The following is a 15,924-nucleotide window of genomic DNA, read 5'->3' as shown; positions in this document are numbered from 1 at the left end:
TTTTTATTTTATTTTAAGAAAAGGGGTATTAAAGGAAGTTTAAGAAAGATGGACAAAAAAAAGGGTATATGTATCTAGTAAATGAGTGTGTACACCAGTACATGTGTATAAAATTTTCCGTTCAAATTTCCTCCAATATAACCACAATATATATATATATATATATATATATATATATAATAAAAAATACGAGCAAATGAGTGCACTCTGGAGTTCGATCTTCGGACAGGATCATGTAATTGCCATTTTTGGCCAGGATATGTATTTAATTAATTATTTAATCCTTCCCTTGGATCATCCGTTACTTTCCCTTATTTTGGCCTTAATTAGAGAATGCAGACATGGAAGAAGTGAGTGCACTGTTGCTAATCGTGGAATATTATGTTCGAAAATAGGCAACTAGCTAGCAAACAAAATAACGTACACATTGTTATTCTCTCGATCAATTCTTGGAGCTCAAATTGTCTGAAAGGAACCAGCTGTTTCTTTGAATTCCTGCTTTCTTTAATTGCCTCATATATCGATCTGAACTAACCTCCTCGATTTCCAGTCTTCATGCATGTTCATCTTCTCCAACTCGCTAGCTTATGTCTACGGCAATAATCCGCAACATTTATGGCCGTAAGTACCGTTAATAATTCTCATCATTATCCTAGTAATTCTTCTAAATTATGAATTAATAAAGTTGGCCCCTGACTAATATTTATATCGGGCAATAAATATTTACTACATGCGTGTACCTATTCTCCCTCCCTTGATTGATTTTTTTTCATTACTTTCGTATACTGTATTAGCATATATGAATTACCTTCATCTTCTTCACCAAACTCCTCTCATTTGTTCTGAAAATGAGTACCTCTGATGAGCAGAAAAGATCTCATGTCCCGAAATTCGGCGATTGGAACAACAAGGGCGGCAATGTACCATACACCGCCGTTTTTGACAAGGCCCGCAAGGGTAAATTGAAAGATGGAGTGAAGATCATGAATCCAAATGATCCGGAGGAAAATCCAGAAGCTTTCACCACCATCGACGAGAAAGAGAAAGTGAAAGAAGGGGCGGTGAAGATCAAACTCCCTATCGTTGCTGAAGAGAGTCGAGACTCCTCAGAATCTGAATCCATTGCGCCACAGTTGTCATATATTAGTCGTGCTAGTTTGAGTCACCGCCGCCGCAGGAGTGACGAATCGGAGCTATCTGTCTATAGTGAAAAGATGAGTTTCGAGCGTAATAATTCATCACTTATACTGCAGCAACGGAGACAACAACGGTTGCGGGAGAAATCTGAGAAAAAGAAAAGTACGGATTCATCTTCAAAAAGAACTGGTTCAACTGAACATCATCGCAAACATTCTAGTATTACTGATATTGACATGATTGTAAGTTTTCTATATATCTCTCTCTCTCTATTAGTCTCTTAACACACATATATGCTAATATACATCAAGATCGATGAAATTGAGTAATTTGATTATTAATATATGCTGTAACCTCTAAATTAAAAGAGATCATGGATCACGAGAACGAGAATAATAGACAGCGATAAATATGTTATTATTCTCCTCACTGTCTCTATAATGTTTTGTATATGGTATATATACATATTCTTGTTCACAACAAAATAAAATACATATTCTCGTTTGCACATGAACACCAGTGTCATTTACCACTCAAATGGTGTAGCAATATTATGAAGTTTGCAAAGTCTGCTCCAACCTAATCTATAGACATGATTGTTTAGTTTGGTTTGTTTCTTTAATAATTAATACATGAAATATTCCAGTCTGTTTTTGTGCAATTAAATTCTGCAATATTGTGACAGCCAATACCAAAATTTGGGGATTGGGATGAGAGCGACCCAAAAGCTGGCGAAGATTATACATACAAATTCAACAAAGTGAAAGATGAAAAGAAGAATATATCTGAAATGTTCTCAGCTGCTTTGTCGTCAGGACGAAACAATGGTGTTAATACCAATAATCATGAAAAATCTTTTTCCATATCGAAGGTATGTTCTCGAAAAGAAATTTTCCTAACACCCCAAAAAGTGTACGTAGCATGTTAATTTTCTATTATTTCATTTTATCCAGCTTAATTTTCTTGTGTAGATTTGCTGCTTTCATCTATTTCCAAGAGGAAGGGCATGATTCGGGCATGGCTTTGCTTCTGGCTATTCAAATATTGTCACAAGAAAATAAAGTCTTAACTGGTTTTTTTCTTTTCTAGCTTTCTGGCTATTTGGTCTGGCAAGCGAAGAAAGGATTAAATATAAGAAATTAGACTAGATCGATCTTGATCATCCACTTCTTTTCAGTTTCTGTATTCTTGCCATTGACTTATAATTCTGGGGTTAATTTAATGATTCTTCATGACTGTTTTTTCTCTTGTTTGCTGTAAACTATACTTAAAATTCTGTATTCTGAATTTAACTATTCTTGATTGTTGCTTTTCTCCTCTTAGTTACCTCATATTCGCATTACCAAGCAAAACAATCAAGTTTGTAATATGGGAAATTCTAGTGTGGTGATGGGTATCTCATACCCACATTTACAAAAGTGAGAACAAATTTTGTTGTCAAAGTTATAATTTGAGTTATACTTTGTGTAATCTTAGTTCTAATAATGGTAATTACACCTCTTACGACATTTTATAAGTTTTTGAACAAATTCGTTGTCAATGTTGTAATCTTAGTTCTAATAATGGTAATTACACCTCTTACGACATTTTTACAAGTTTTTGAACAAATTCGTTGTCGAGTTGTAATTTTTGTTTAACTATATATAAATAGTGTAAATGAATATGGTAACTTTTGTTCTCAATGTAACAATGTTGTAATTTTGGTTCAAATACTTGTAAATTTTTGTTCAAATAGTTGTAAATGAGGGTATCTCATACCCACCAGTACACTAGTTTGTCTCTTGTAATATATTTGCGGTTTGCTACTCATCGATCCTTAATATATAGATGGAAGCCTTGTTGTGCCAAATAGACACCAAGAAGACAAACCAGTAGCAGAAATTCACAAAATAACACCAACAAATAGATACAGAACAACCCAACCACAATCCAAAGTAGTATCAGATATACTAAAATGCAAGAATGGAGAAAATAAGACAGCAAAGTGTTTACCCAGTTCAACAATTTGCCTACATTTGGGGAGCAGATGGAACCACTCAATTTCACTATCAAAGAGAAGGATTTTGTACAATTTCTCTCACACAATCTCAACAGAGAAGAACACTCGTTTTTCTCTCAACTCTCTTTGTTTTCTCACAACCACAAACTGCTGCAGTTTTGCAGTTTTATTCTATTACAAATGGGTAGTTTTTTCCCAATTCAAATAACCAAATAACCTCTATATACGGTTATTACATATCTATCCATTTAAAGACAGCAAACAACTAATCTGACTCAGACAAAGGTTGAGCCAAAACCAACAAGCCTTTCTTAATTACTTGGGGATCCTGGGTCAGAAGAGCCCTTTGTACCTAGTGTGATCAACTTTACCACACTAGACTGACCAAGACCACCCCACTCCACACTCTACAGGGTCGAGCACTCGAGCTTTCTTGACCATTTAAGATATTGCTTAATTATTCTAATTGGAGCTTGGTGTTGGTTATCTAGATCTATAGTTACGCACTTATGCTAGCTGATTGTTATATTGGTCTGGTTTATCTATTGACACCATACTAACTCTTGCTTACATATTTCGATTTCTCTAGCTAACTTTTGGATCGGTGTAGGCTCGTGTCTCATAGCAAAATTGCACTTGAATTTGAAACCCTTCAAATCATCTTAACCTCAACGTAAAAAGTGGAAAATGCTACCACTATCAGGAAAAAAAAATGGTATCCGGAAATAACTCAATCCTTCTTTGATTAAGCGTGAATGTCTGGTGCAGCATACTTACCATAATTACCCGCATGGTAATCAATAGCAAATATCCTTAAACTGAGCCGCGAGGTTTGCTTGGTCTCTCTCGAACTCTATTTAAGGGGTCCCCGCCTTCACGTACTCATCTTCTTGCCCTAATCTGCTGTTGAAGTTCTCTGCCATCGTAACTTTGTAAGACGGTGAGTCTTTCGTCTTCAAAAGCCTACACACGTAGGCGCGTGAAACCCTATGTAGATATAGACGTTCGAAGTCTAACATTATTACTTGTTTTGTTGTAATTTGTGTAGAGATGAAGGTGGTTGCTGCTTATATGCTGGCTGTTTTGGGAGGGAACGCCAGTCCCTCTGCGGATGATTTGAAGAAAATTCTTGGATCAGGTATGATCTATAGGCCATTTTTTCTTGTATTTTTGTTTTTGGGTTTATGATTGCTTCAAATCTTTCAGCATAGTCTTTTTTTGCTGGGAATTTTCTTTAATACGTACCGTTTGTTTTATATGTTCTCTCTTCAATTCGAATAGTTTTTTTCTTTAGCAAATGCGATATGGTTATTCAGCAAGTGCTTCTCTTATATTCCTGATGTCCACCAATGCCTAATATGTTCTTTCCATTTTGTGGTTTGGCCCTTATACTGTAATTAATCTTGGAGACATTCAATATGGCCACAGGTAGAATTAATCTAATATATTGTTTTGGTTTGTTTTCATTTGCAGTTGGAGCTGAGGCTGATGACGATAGGATTGAGTTGATGTTGTCCCAAGTTAAAGGTAAGTGTATCACCGAGCTAGTTGCATGCGGAAGAGAGAAGATGGCATCTGTTCCTTCTAGTGGCGATGCAGTTGATGTTGCCACAATTGCAACAGGTGACGTTGCTCCTTCTGTTGAGCACAAGGAAGAGAAGGTTGAAGAGGATGAAGAGTCCGATAATGTAAGTCTTAATTTACATATGTACTTACAAATGTCTTGGTAAAAATGTTTCCTTCTGAACTTATTCGTAATTTATTTGCAGGAAATTTTCACCCTCTTTGACGATGAAGTATGAAGAGTTTGTAGGAAACTCAGTTAAGAGTTGTAAAAGGAGGATATGCCATTGAGGTTCTAGTTGTAATTGCGCATTTGGTTTTGTTATTGCCATTGAGGTTCTAGTTTGTATCCATATAATGGATAATTTTGAGGCATAAACAGTCCTACTAAATCATGACCATGATGCAAACTCGCAGCAAAAACAACCGCACGTTACTAAACAGAAAGTTACTCACAACCAATCATTTTAAAAACAATGCATTAGTGTTAATGCTCAAAAGTCTGGCGGTAGCCAAACTTTGGTCTAACGCTGGTCTGGCGGGCGGACCGCTACTCTGCCGATCTGAGGATTACTGCTAGCTGCCAAACACAAGACAGGGCGTTAGAGGGAGACCGCGTTGGGCGGTCTTCAACTCTCCGATGCCTAAGTCAGTCAATGCATATAGGCAGCATAACAATAATGAGTAGTAAAATGCGTAATTAATGAGGAGAGAGGAGAGGACCTTTTATAGGTGAGGAAGAGGATGATCTTCTCCTTGTTTTCGATGTGGGATTGATGTGCTTCAGTTCCCAGTTTCAGTAGCTTCTGATGCTAACTTGACACGGCGCGTGGTGGCGCGTCGGCGGTGCTTTGGGGTTGATCCGGGGCTCAGGCGGTAACCCGGCTAGCTGTCTTTACGCCAGTCACACATATGGTGGGCGTTGGTACCCCTGGCGGTACAATGAGCGTGGCTCATTATAGCTAATTATGCTTGCAAATGCACATGTATGTACAATTAGTTACAAGATCATGCTACTATTAAGTTACTGATGTTACTCTTGACTCTGGAAGAAAATATATTGTGGGAATCTGATAAGCCTCCAGGAGACTCATACCTAATTTATATGATTCTCAATTTGCACCATACCAATACAATTGGTACCTCACTTTCTAGCTCACTAATTAAATTGAGTAATCTTATTCTCGAAGAACCACATTCTTAAGCCCCGTTTAGGATTGCTTTGCTTTTTAAAAAATCAGCTTTTGTTTAAAATTTTAAATTTTATTGTGTTTGGTAAATAGATTTAAAGCTTTTTTTTTTTTTAAATTATAGGTCACTGGTAGCAGAATTTAGAAACACTCCAAAAGTTGCTTTTAGAAACTACTGTGGATCAAAACACTCTCTGAAGTTGTTTTATGTACTGACAGCACGTTTCAAAATATTATTTTCCAAACAAGAAATTGTTTTAATTCACAACTGATTATTCTCACAACACAACAACAATAGTTTTTTTTAAAGGTTACATCAATCCCAAACTAACCCTTAATATATCCGCCCGAAAATTTAAATAACAAAAAGAAACACAGAAATATTTTTTTTAATTCAGAATTATAAAATATATTTTCACTAAAACTTTACCTACAAATTTGAACCCCAAACGGCCGTCTTTTTTGAAAAACAAAAAGAAAAGCATTGTTTTCGTTGTGGATAATGAGTTGGTTGTATAATCTTGCTTGAATTCAAAATTTAACTAAATAAAAAATTCAAATAATTGCCTCCATTATTCGCACATACAGACCAAAATACACTACTACGGCCTCCACCGACTTATCCTGCGCTTCATTTCACTCTTGGGCCCAGTCTCAACATCAAACGGTCCAATTTCATCCCTCATGATTATCACACGGCCCGAACGTAACGTCATTCAAATTCATCTGGACCCTTTCACATTTATTCAAGCGCCAAAAACTGGTTCCCAAAAATCGATAAGAACCACCCTCTCACACTTTCACTGTGACTCTCTCTCTCTCTCTCTCTCTCTCGCGGCGTTTTGAAATGGAAATCGGGTCGGGTCCGATCGGGTCGTGCTCGAAAGAGCAGCAGAAGATTTACAGGGACTGGTTCAACTTTGTCGATTCAGGTATGTATCTTATCTATCTATCTTCTTCTCCTTCCTTGTTTCGATTTCTAATGTGACGCCGTTTTGGATTGAATTCGTACTCGGTTGTGTTTTGGTTCTGGTTTTCAGATGGAGATGGAAGGATTACTGGTAACGAAGGCGCGAAGTTCTTCGCCATGTCCAAGCTTTCTAGGCCCGAACTCAAGCAGGTTCTTCTAGTTTCTTTGATTTTCTCACTGTTTGTTCGTTTTGGTTTTGTTCGATTTCTTAGTGTGAAGTGTTAACTTACCATTGGAAATAAGATTTAGTGGTTAATGTGCTTTGATTGATGTATGTTTTACTCTGTTACTAGAGAAATGTGTTGCTCTATGCAGTAGATCTTGGTTCTATTTTAGTTTGTGGATTGAAATTAGAGCATGATTGTTTGAAAATTGAAACTATTTAGTTCCATTGATTAAAACTAGGGCGTGATTGTTTTGAAAATTGAGGCTAACTCTGTGTGTTATCAATTGTCGATGAAGGTTTGGGCGATTGCCGATTCGAAACGACAGGGTTTTTTAGGGTTTACTGAGTTCATCACAGCAATGCAGGTAGTATAAATGTTTTTGGATGTTATATATTAGATATTGTGATGGAATCTCACTTTCGTTGGTGGTCGGAATTTGGCAGCTGATTTCCTTTGCGCAAGATCATGAATTAAGTCCAGACATCCTCAAAGCTGAAGGCAAGTAGAAGATATTTTTTTTCTTTTTTCTTTTGCTGGCGTTTTAGATATATAGAAGAATGCAGCATATACAAGTACATGTTAACTAGGTCTTGTTCGTGTTGTCTCCCAATCAAGAATTGGAAGGCCTATGTTTGAGGTTGGCAAGATTATAAACCTTGTTCTTATTTAATTGCAGTTGACTGGGAGAACATTAAACCTCCAGTGATCGATGGTGTGGATGCTTTAATAGCTGTAAGTAGTATTCCTTTTCCTCCTCGTGCTTTTTATACAAACACTGTTAACTTTATTTATAACTTTATCGTTCCTATGTCAACAGAAAACTAAGAGTTCTACGACAAATGGAGTTGCCCTGAATGGTTAGAAAGTTCGTTCTACCTTTGTGTGTCAAATTCTTTGATCTTTTACTAAATTACTTTATTGGTTATGAACTTATGATGTAGGAAATGGAATCACTCCCAATCAACCATCAGCTGAACGGACTACTTCAAAATCAGTGAAGAAAGTGAGTATATGTGTATCCTTCCACAATTCCACTAGTGATATTTTTTTTATTTTGGTTTGTTTTCTTTCAAACTGCTGCAGTGTTGTCTTTCCACAAACTGTGATGCCAAGTCCTCATTGTTGGATGCAACTTAGAATTTATTGAACAAGAGTATTCAGTTTCCCTTTATTCTATTTTATGGCTATTGTACTTGTAGACGCCTAACCTGAATGTTGGTAACAAGTATACCTTAATCTTGCTCCAAGTCTTGGGTAAAACTGCTTTTAGGTTTTGTTCTGTTTCTTAATAAAATTTCTTCTACTCTATTAGATCCACTTGTTCTTACATGTATGTAAAGAGACATCTTCACTGTTCCATATTGACTGATTCTTTTTGTTTGTCTCCTTTGCAAATTTCCTCTTCAGCTACCTCTCAATTCAGTTACATCTATAAGTGATGGCTTGAAGAAATTGTACATTGAAAAACTAAAACCACTGGAAGCTGCATATCGTTTCAATGATTTTGGTAATCCATTACTGGTGAGTATTCTCTCATGTTCTAATGTCATTTGATTTGGGTCAAATACAATTTGCACATGTTAGCATATCATTTGGTTGAGGTAGAAGAACTTTTGCTAGACTTGCAGACTGATTTATTTTTCTGCAGACTAACAGTGATTTTGATGCCAAGCCTATGGTCATGCTTTTGGGTCAGTATTCAACTGGAAAAACAACATTTATAAAGCATTTGTTAAGATGTAACTATCCAGGTTGGTTAAATTGTCTTCTTATTTTTATTTTTGGCATGTTGAATGCTCTTTACTCTTTAGGCCTCTAACACTCTTTTTTGACAGGAGCTCATATTGGGCCAGAGCCTACAACCGATAGATTTGTTGTTGTGATGGTATAATTGTTGCTCTCTTGCTTCCCTTTTAACACTCAAGTGTTTCACATTCTCAAAAAAAAAAAAAAAAAAAGTTGTCTCTAATAGACCTGCGTTTTGTACAGTCTGGACCTGATGAAAGGAGCATTCCTGGAAATACCATAGCTGTTCATGCAGACATGCCTTTTAGCGGTCTAACAAGTTTTGGAGGTTCATTTCTGTCAAAATTTGAGTGTTCCCAAATGCCTCATCCAGTGAGTCTTGAAATTTTAAATAAGTACTAGTTTATTACAAATTTCTTTGATTTTATCGTCATTACAATAATCATCCTCCATTGACACTTAAATTTGTTATATAATTGTAGTTGCTAGATCAAATTACACTTGTAGACACTCCTGGGGTTCTATCTGGAGAAAAGCAACGAACGCAAAGGAGTTATGATTTCACTGGTGTCATATCGTGGTTTGCTGCAAAATGTGATCTCATCCTTCTTCTTTTCGACCCTCATAAGCTTGATATCAGTGATGAATTTAAGCGTGTAATTGCATCTCTACGTGGGCATGATGATAAGATTCGAGTGGTTCTAAACAAAGCAGATCAAGTTGATACTCAACAAGTATGAATGCCTTCTAGTTTTTATACTTTGGCCTTGCTATTTTACCGCTGTTGATAAAACTTTCAACTTGCTAACCTGTTGTTTACCTTACAGCTGATGAGAGTTTATGGGGCATTAATGTGGTCACTTGGAAAGGTTTTGAATACTCCAGAGGTTGTGCGTGTTTATATTGGGTAGGCATTTTGTCTTTTGAGTTTGCTAATTTCTTTCAGATGTTAATTTGATGCTTAATTTATTTCATTCAATATTCTTATATCTCTCGACTTGTCTTCGCAGCTCATTTAATGATAAACCTGTCAATGAAGAAGCTGTCGGCCCCATGGGTAGAGAGCTTTTTGAAATGGAACAAGGTGACCTCCTGGCTGACCTGGTTGATATACCAAAGAAAGCTTGTGATCGCCGGGTAAGATGATAGTGTCTCATTTTTCTGTCTTCTTTTTCGTGGGTGGGATATACCAAAGAAGAGGTGCTTTTCTTCTCGATTTGGATTGAATTCATGAACTCTATGTACTGATAATATGTCTGTTTTCTTAGTACATGTACTTTATAAAGTTTTTGTTAAGAAAATATTATTGAAGTCTACTGTTACTGTTTTATAATGTTTTCAAATCTTTATTTCATCGATCCTTATGGAGTTATGGTAATGCTTTTGCAGATCAATGAATTTGTGAAACGTGCTAGAGCTGCAAAGATTCATGCCTACATAATTAGCCATCTTAAGAAAGAGATGCCTGCAATGATGGGCAAATCTAAGACTCAGAAGCGACTCATGGAAAATCTTGAAGAAGAGTTCGCGAAGGTAACAATTCCCACCTCTTTTCCTCTAATCTTCTATAGTCTTTCAAGTTGTACTTACTTGTTATGTATTTCAAACAGGTTCAGAAAGAGTTTCATTTACCAGCAGGCGACTTTCCAAATGTTGAACTATTTCGAGAGGTCTTGAGCAATTACAACATCGACAAATTTGAGAAAGTGAAGCCTAAGATGATCCAAGCTGTAGATGACATGCTTGGATACGAAATCCCGGAGCTCTTGAAGAATCTCAGAAACCCCTATGATTAAAAGTGTTCTAAATTCCTTCTTGTTATTTGAATACTTCTGAGAGTTTCATTCTCAAAGTGAAACCGTATCCTAAAATCATGTAAAGATATGATTCGGCATTTAGTCTTCATGCTGAAAGTTTTGGATTTTTTATGCTGGATCAGACTTCATTTTCAATTCCAAATGTTTCTCTTTGGTCTGAAGTAAAGTTCTGTTAATGTATTTATTTCTGCCACTTATGAATCAATACTCGAGATTTTTTTTTTAATTAATTAAAATTTTTTTTATAAGAAAATACTACAAAAGATTAAATAAAAAAGCCTTTAGGGCAACCTGGTTCTAAGCAGTTGAATAAAATGGCTCTAGAAGCTTGAAACGGTATGGTGTTTTTCCAAATCCCGCTATCTGGATAAGCATGACTAATGCTGGCAATTGCATTAGCAACAAAGTTTGCTTCTCTGAAAACATGCTTGAAATAAATGCAATTGAAAGCCTTAGCAATGTGTTGGATGTCATGAACAATCTTCTTCAATCTCCATGAAGGATTAGTCACACCATTGACACAATCAATTACAAGCTTTAAGTCTCCTTCCACGTAGACATTAGTGAAATCTGTATCTTGCCGAAAGAATGCTGTCTTGGAGAGTAAGAGCTTCTACCGTGGGAACTGAATTCTCACCAATTCTTCTAGCTTATGCATGATAGGTTCTCCATTACAATTTCAAATAACAAAATCTCTTGAGGCAGAATTGTCGTTTGAAACAGAGTCGTCAAAATTAATTTGACGGATTACTCGAGGGAGCTGGTTGCCATCAATATATGACATTGTATCTGAATTTTCATAAATCATGCACTCACTTTTCTAGCGTATGCTATGATAGGTTCTCCATTAAAGTTTTGAATAATGAAACCTCTTTCAGCAGATTTGTTGTTTGAAACAGAGCCGTCAAAATCAATTTTATTCGGCCAAAAAAAAATAAAAAGCCATAATGAAAAATCATCACAACAAACTAATGAAAATAAGGGAATGGAAACCAAACAGCCACAAAGAGCTATTAAAGCTGGCACTCATGCATGAATAAAAGCAGACCTTGCTGGGATCGAGGTCATCAATCTCCAGAGAAAGCAGACGAAGATATTGATTATGTTTAGGGTTTAGGGCTCGTCCTGCTTAGCTAAAAACGACAACTACCCGTTTGGAGCCCTTATTGGGTTAACTAAGGTATGTAAATGGTTCATGTTTTACTTTTACCTGATTTATTTCCGCAAGCACACATGTTTATCTGCTTATTCTTTGATGATCTTACTTAGCCTGAAATGGCCCCGATACTCGTGTAAATTGTATTGCTCCTGGTTTTGTGCCCACCAACTTTGCTTCATACCTCAGAAGAACTCTCGCTGTGGTAAGTATATATATGGAATAGCCGAATAGGCCACACTGGGGTATTGGTCCGAAGCATCTTGGCCATTTTTCTTGTCACCGACTCGATTTGGGTAATGTTTTGCAGAGGGAAAAAATCGAGCAGCATACTTTACTAAAGGGACTTGGTACGACTGAAGACATGGCTGCTGCCGCTGCATTTTTGGCATCTGATGATGCCTCTTACATTACAGGACAAACTCTGGTGGTGGCTGGAGGGATGCCAACAAGGCTCTAGTAGACTAGTTCCCCTCTTTGTATATGCGTTTGTTACTGCCTTAGAAGTGACATGAACACACTATCAGTGATGAGCCTTGGAGGAAATAACATCAGTAAGATTCACCATTAGCAACTTCAATAAGTAAAATTTAGGATTGATGCTGAAAGTTTTGGAGTTTTTATGCTGGATTGGACATCAGACTGCATTTTCAATTCCAAATGTCTCTTTGATGTATTTGTTTTTTTTTTTTTTTTTCTTCTTTTTCGAATTAGTGTGATAAATTTGTTTCTGCCACTTCTGTATCAATATACATGATATTGTGTGTTAAATCTATTTATGAAAAACCACTCTCTAATACTCTAATAGCTTGACAAGCTGTCCACGTTTCATTTTGGAATGTAATGGCTCATGTCGTGAGGCAATTACCCTATTGAAATTGTGTGTGGTATGAGTGTTGAAAACTAATTTGATTAAAAAAAAAGAAGACGAATCCTAGATGAAAATAAAAACCTTACAGAAACAAAAAATCAAGAATATGTTGTCGGCGAAATCTTCACATAAAAACACCACCCCCATGTAAGGAGTTTGCGTAGGCAAAAACTTCACTTTTATATATAACTTGTTGTAGGAGAATAGAATTGTGTTTATTATTGATAATAGGAGCCCTTTATATAGGGAGTTTACAGAGTACACAAAAGGTAACAGAATCGGAATACAATTAGTATACCTAGGGTACTTTCCTATTACAACTCTAAACCCTAGTTTGAAGAGGCACACATTATGTCGATATCCTTCAACACCCCCCATTGTGCCGCTCAAACTTGGTGATGACGCTTTAATTGTTGCCTCGTTAAAAACCTTGCCAGGTAACAAAAACCCTGTGGGACAAAAATAACCCTGGTCGAAGGACAAAAAGAGCACAACACGTCCTTCACTCTTCGAGATCGAACATGTAGACATCATGCCTCCCCCTGATGTCAATATCTCCCCCTGATTGCTACAATCATGGGAGTTCGGATAACTTTCTCAATCCGATGCTCTTCACATGTTTCTCGAAAGTGGATTTTGGTAACGACTTAGTAAATAAGTCCGCTACATTATCCTCTGATCGGATTTGGTTCATTTCAATATTTAGAAATGCTTGTTGTCATTTCGATGGAGGGGAGGAGGAGCACGGAAGGTGGCATTTTGCCTTATGGGGTCCGATCCCACACTTCCGTCGTCTCTTTTCTCTGTAGGGATAGAACAAGCCCATATCAATCGTACCTCTCAAATATCGAAAGATTGTCTTTATACCAATCTAATGGTGTTGCGTTGGCGCGGGGCTATGTCTAGCCAACAAGTTCATAATAATTGAGGTGTCTGGTCTTGTGTTGTGCTAAGTACAATAATGCGCCTATTGTACATAAGTAAGCACTTTCGCTATCAACACGTCTTCGTCATCATCCCTGGGACGAAACGGATCCTTTTAGGGCCAAGACTACGGACGACAATGGGGCATCTTTGACTTTATCAAAAATGTCTCTTGACACAGTATACAAGTTCTGAATTTAGACAAAACCGTGTTCTCCCAAGGTCCTTCCTCTCAAACTAGGATTTCAGGTGTTCAGCGGTTTCCCTTAACTCTCAAGGGTTCCAATTATGTTTATCAACATAAACCGCGACCATTGCAAATCCGGAACTTGTCATGGAAACGCGTGGGCATAGTTCATCATATCCCTTCCCAATCAAGTAGTCATTTTAGTGAGCATTTCAACCTCGTTGTAAATGCGCTCCGTGGTCTAGAGACACTTGACTTGGGTAAATAAAGTCCACAAGAACCTTCATTATATTATGTATCTAGATCCCCATAGAGATACATAGTGACCACATTCGTAAGCTGCATGTTCAGTTATTTGGAAACTACCAAACTGATAAGGTAGTGGAGTGCAATGACATCCATTATGAGAGAATATGTCTTCTCGTAGTCGATTCCAGGGCGTTGTGAGAAACCTTGCGCCATAAGGCGAGATTACCATCTCCTTTTCTCATCACGCTATCTAACGAAGACCTATTAATGTCAATAGGTTTTATGTTAGGAGGTGTTGGCATCTCAGGCCCGAAATCCTTCCTCTTCGTTAGTGAATCCAATTCAACCTGGATCGCATCTTTCCATTTAAACCAATTTTCTCTACGTTGGCATTCTTCAACGGAGTAAGGTTCGATGTCATTGGTCTCAATAATTCCACGTCCTCATGTACACTAGTGTAGTTCGTAGAGATCTCTATATTCTCAAGAATTGGTTCTAACATTGAGGCGTCCCCCAACGATGTCTCTTGGACATAACCACAATCCAAAATATTCTCATGAGACGGATTATGAGTATCAATGATCAATGGATCAAGTTGTGCCAAACTCGCTCTCTTCTTAGGGCGAGAATCCATCGAACCTATGGGTCTCCTACTCTCTCTAGCGGAACCCATGGCCTATGACGCCATTATGCCACCTTTGTGGCGTCACCATGCTACCATCCATGGTAGTGGTGCAGTACCCATCTTCTCTGGGTGGCACCATGTCCTCTTGTGGGGACATCAATCCTTGCAGGCATGTTTGCAGCAGGTATATGTGATCTCGTCACTTTTAGGGGATCAAGATGAGACATAGTGGGGACAGACCACGACAATTCCTGTCGTTCCTGTTGAACATTGACGTTCTAATCTCCCCCTAACGACGGGAAGACTGTCTCATCAAAGTGACAATTCGCAAATCCAGCGAAATAGAGATCGCCTATCAAGGGTTCTATATAGCGGACTTATAGTTGGAGACTCATGTCCAACAAATATATATATGCATTCGTTGCAATGACTCATGTTGATGCGCTGTGGCGACGCAATTGGCACATGAACCGCACACTCAAATATGCATAAATACGAGATATTAAACTCGAACCCAGTCACTAGCTGTAACGCAAATAAAAGTTGAGTGGCTGCTATGAGTCGTAGACGAATTAGCATAGCTGCATGCGTTATTGCATAACCCAAGCGGAAATATTGGTGCGCATTACCAATGTCCGGGCTACCATTGTAGTCGTTTTAATGGTGGCTTTTCCACGAGACCAATTGGGTGTGTACATGGGAATATGATACTTGATATCAATACCCAATGATATGCAATAGTCATCGAAAATTGTCGATGTAAACTCTCTAGCATTATCAAGTCAAATTGACTGAATGGGATGATCTGGGTAGTGAGCCCGTAGCCATATGTTATGTGCTAGGGGTGTAGTATAAGCAGCATTACGAGTGGATAATGGCACAACACGTGACCAGCGTGTTTGCGTATCAACCAACACCATAAAACATCTATATGGTCCGCAAGTTGGTTGATCAAATCCATAGAATTCCCTTAGATTCTTTGTAAGAATGGAAATATTTCCTCAATTTCCTTTGCATAGGATGGTCTCAATCCTAAATAACAGGCTTGACAGAACGAAACATGGGCTTTATAATCAACCAATAAAGGTTTTGGTGAAGCCATAGTGTCACAATAGACTTGAGAAGTAGAGAGATGAGTTTATGGCGTCAATGCCATGTATTTGCCGTAGGGGGTAGGCGGCACTGGCCATGTATGGCCTGTCTTTGCACAATCATGGCGCCATGAGGCACATGTGCAGCTCCTCGAACCAATTCTTGGTTCTTACTTTTCTTCGTTCTGAAAATGGATGTCCGTGTAAAGTCTTTAATACACGGATCATCATG

The 15,924-nt window shown here is 37.6% G+C and overlaps 3 protein-coding genes across 4 annotated transcripts; all 3 read left to right on the top strand.

Moving 5' to 3' along the window:
* Positions 1 to 769: 769 nt before the first annotated feature.
* Positions 770 to 2,171, top strand: LOC112168396 (RPM1-interacting protein 4-like). The gene is made up of 3 exons (XM_024305514.2): positions 770 to 1,379; positions 1,823 to 2,008; positions 2,109 to 2,171. Exons 1-3 carry the CDS (start codon positions 849 to 851, stop codon positions 2,145 to 2,147), a joined length of 756 nt encoding a protein of 251 aa, XP_024161282.2. The 5' UTR covers positions 770 to 848; the 3' UTR covers positions 2,148 to 2,171.
* A 1,759-nt stretch (positions 2,172 to 3,930) lies between these two features.
* On the top strand, positions 3,931 to 5,094 carry LOC112168276 (60S acidic ribosomal protein P2B). Of its 2 annotated transcripts, none has more exons than XM_040519391.1 (4): positions 3,931 to 4,076; positions 4,185 to 4,274; positions 4,610 to 4,797; positions 4,906 to 5,094. In XM_040519391.1, exons 2-4 carry the CDS (start codon positions 4,187 to 4,189, stop codon positions 4,936 to 4,938), a joined length of 309 nt encoding a protein of 102 aa, XP_040375325.1. In that variant the 5' UTR covers positions 3,931 to 4,076; positions 4,185 to 4,186; the 3' UTR covers positions 4,939 to 5,094. The 2 variants fall into 2 exon arrangements, with proteins under 2 accessions (XP_040375325.1, XP_024161163.1); XM_024305395.2 differs by having other exon boundaries at positions 3,933 to 4,076; positions 4,610 to 4,824.
* Positions 5,095 to 6,636: 1,542 nt separating this feature from the next.
* Positions 6,637 to 10,786, top strand: LOC112166805 (EH domain-containing protein 1). Its single transcript, XM_024303710.2, has 16 exons — positions 6,637 to 6,821; positions 6,930 to 7,009; positions 7,322 to 7,390; positions 7,470 to 7,524; positions 7,703 to 7,758; positions 7,844 to 7,883; positions 7,968 to 8,029; positions 8,434 to 8,547; positions 8,675 to 8,777; positions 8,862 to 8,911; positions 9,016 to 9,144; positions 9,255 to 9,506; positions 9,600 to 9,679; positions 9,783 to 9,909; positions 10,162 to 10,305; positions 10,383 to 10,786. The coding sequence occupies exons 1-16, from the start codon at positions 6,737 to 6,739 to the stop codon at positions 10,566 to 10,568; spliced, it is 1,632 nt and encodes a 543-aa protein (XP_024159478.1). The 5' UTR covers positions 6,637 to 6,736; the 3' UTR covers positions 10,569 to 10,786.
* The last annotated feature ends 5,138 nt before the right edge of the window (positions 10,787 to 15,924 follow it).

Source organism: Rosa chinensis, chromosome 5 (assembly GCF_002994745.2).
Source record: "Rosa chinensis cultivar Old Blush chromosome 5, RchiOBHm-V2, whole genome shotgun sequence".
NCBI lineage: Eukaryota > Viridiplantae > Streptophyta > Magnoliopsida > Rosales > Rosaceae > Rosa > Rosa chinensis.
The sequence above is the reverse complement of the archived record's forward strand: the minus strand, read 5'-3'. Positions and strand labels throughout refer to the sequence as shown.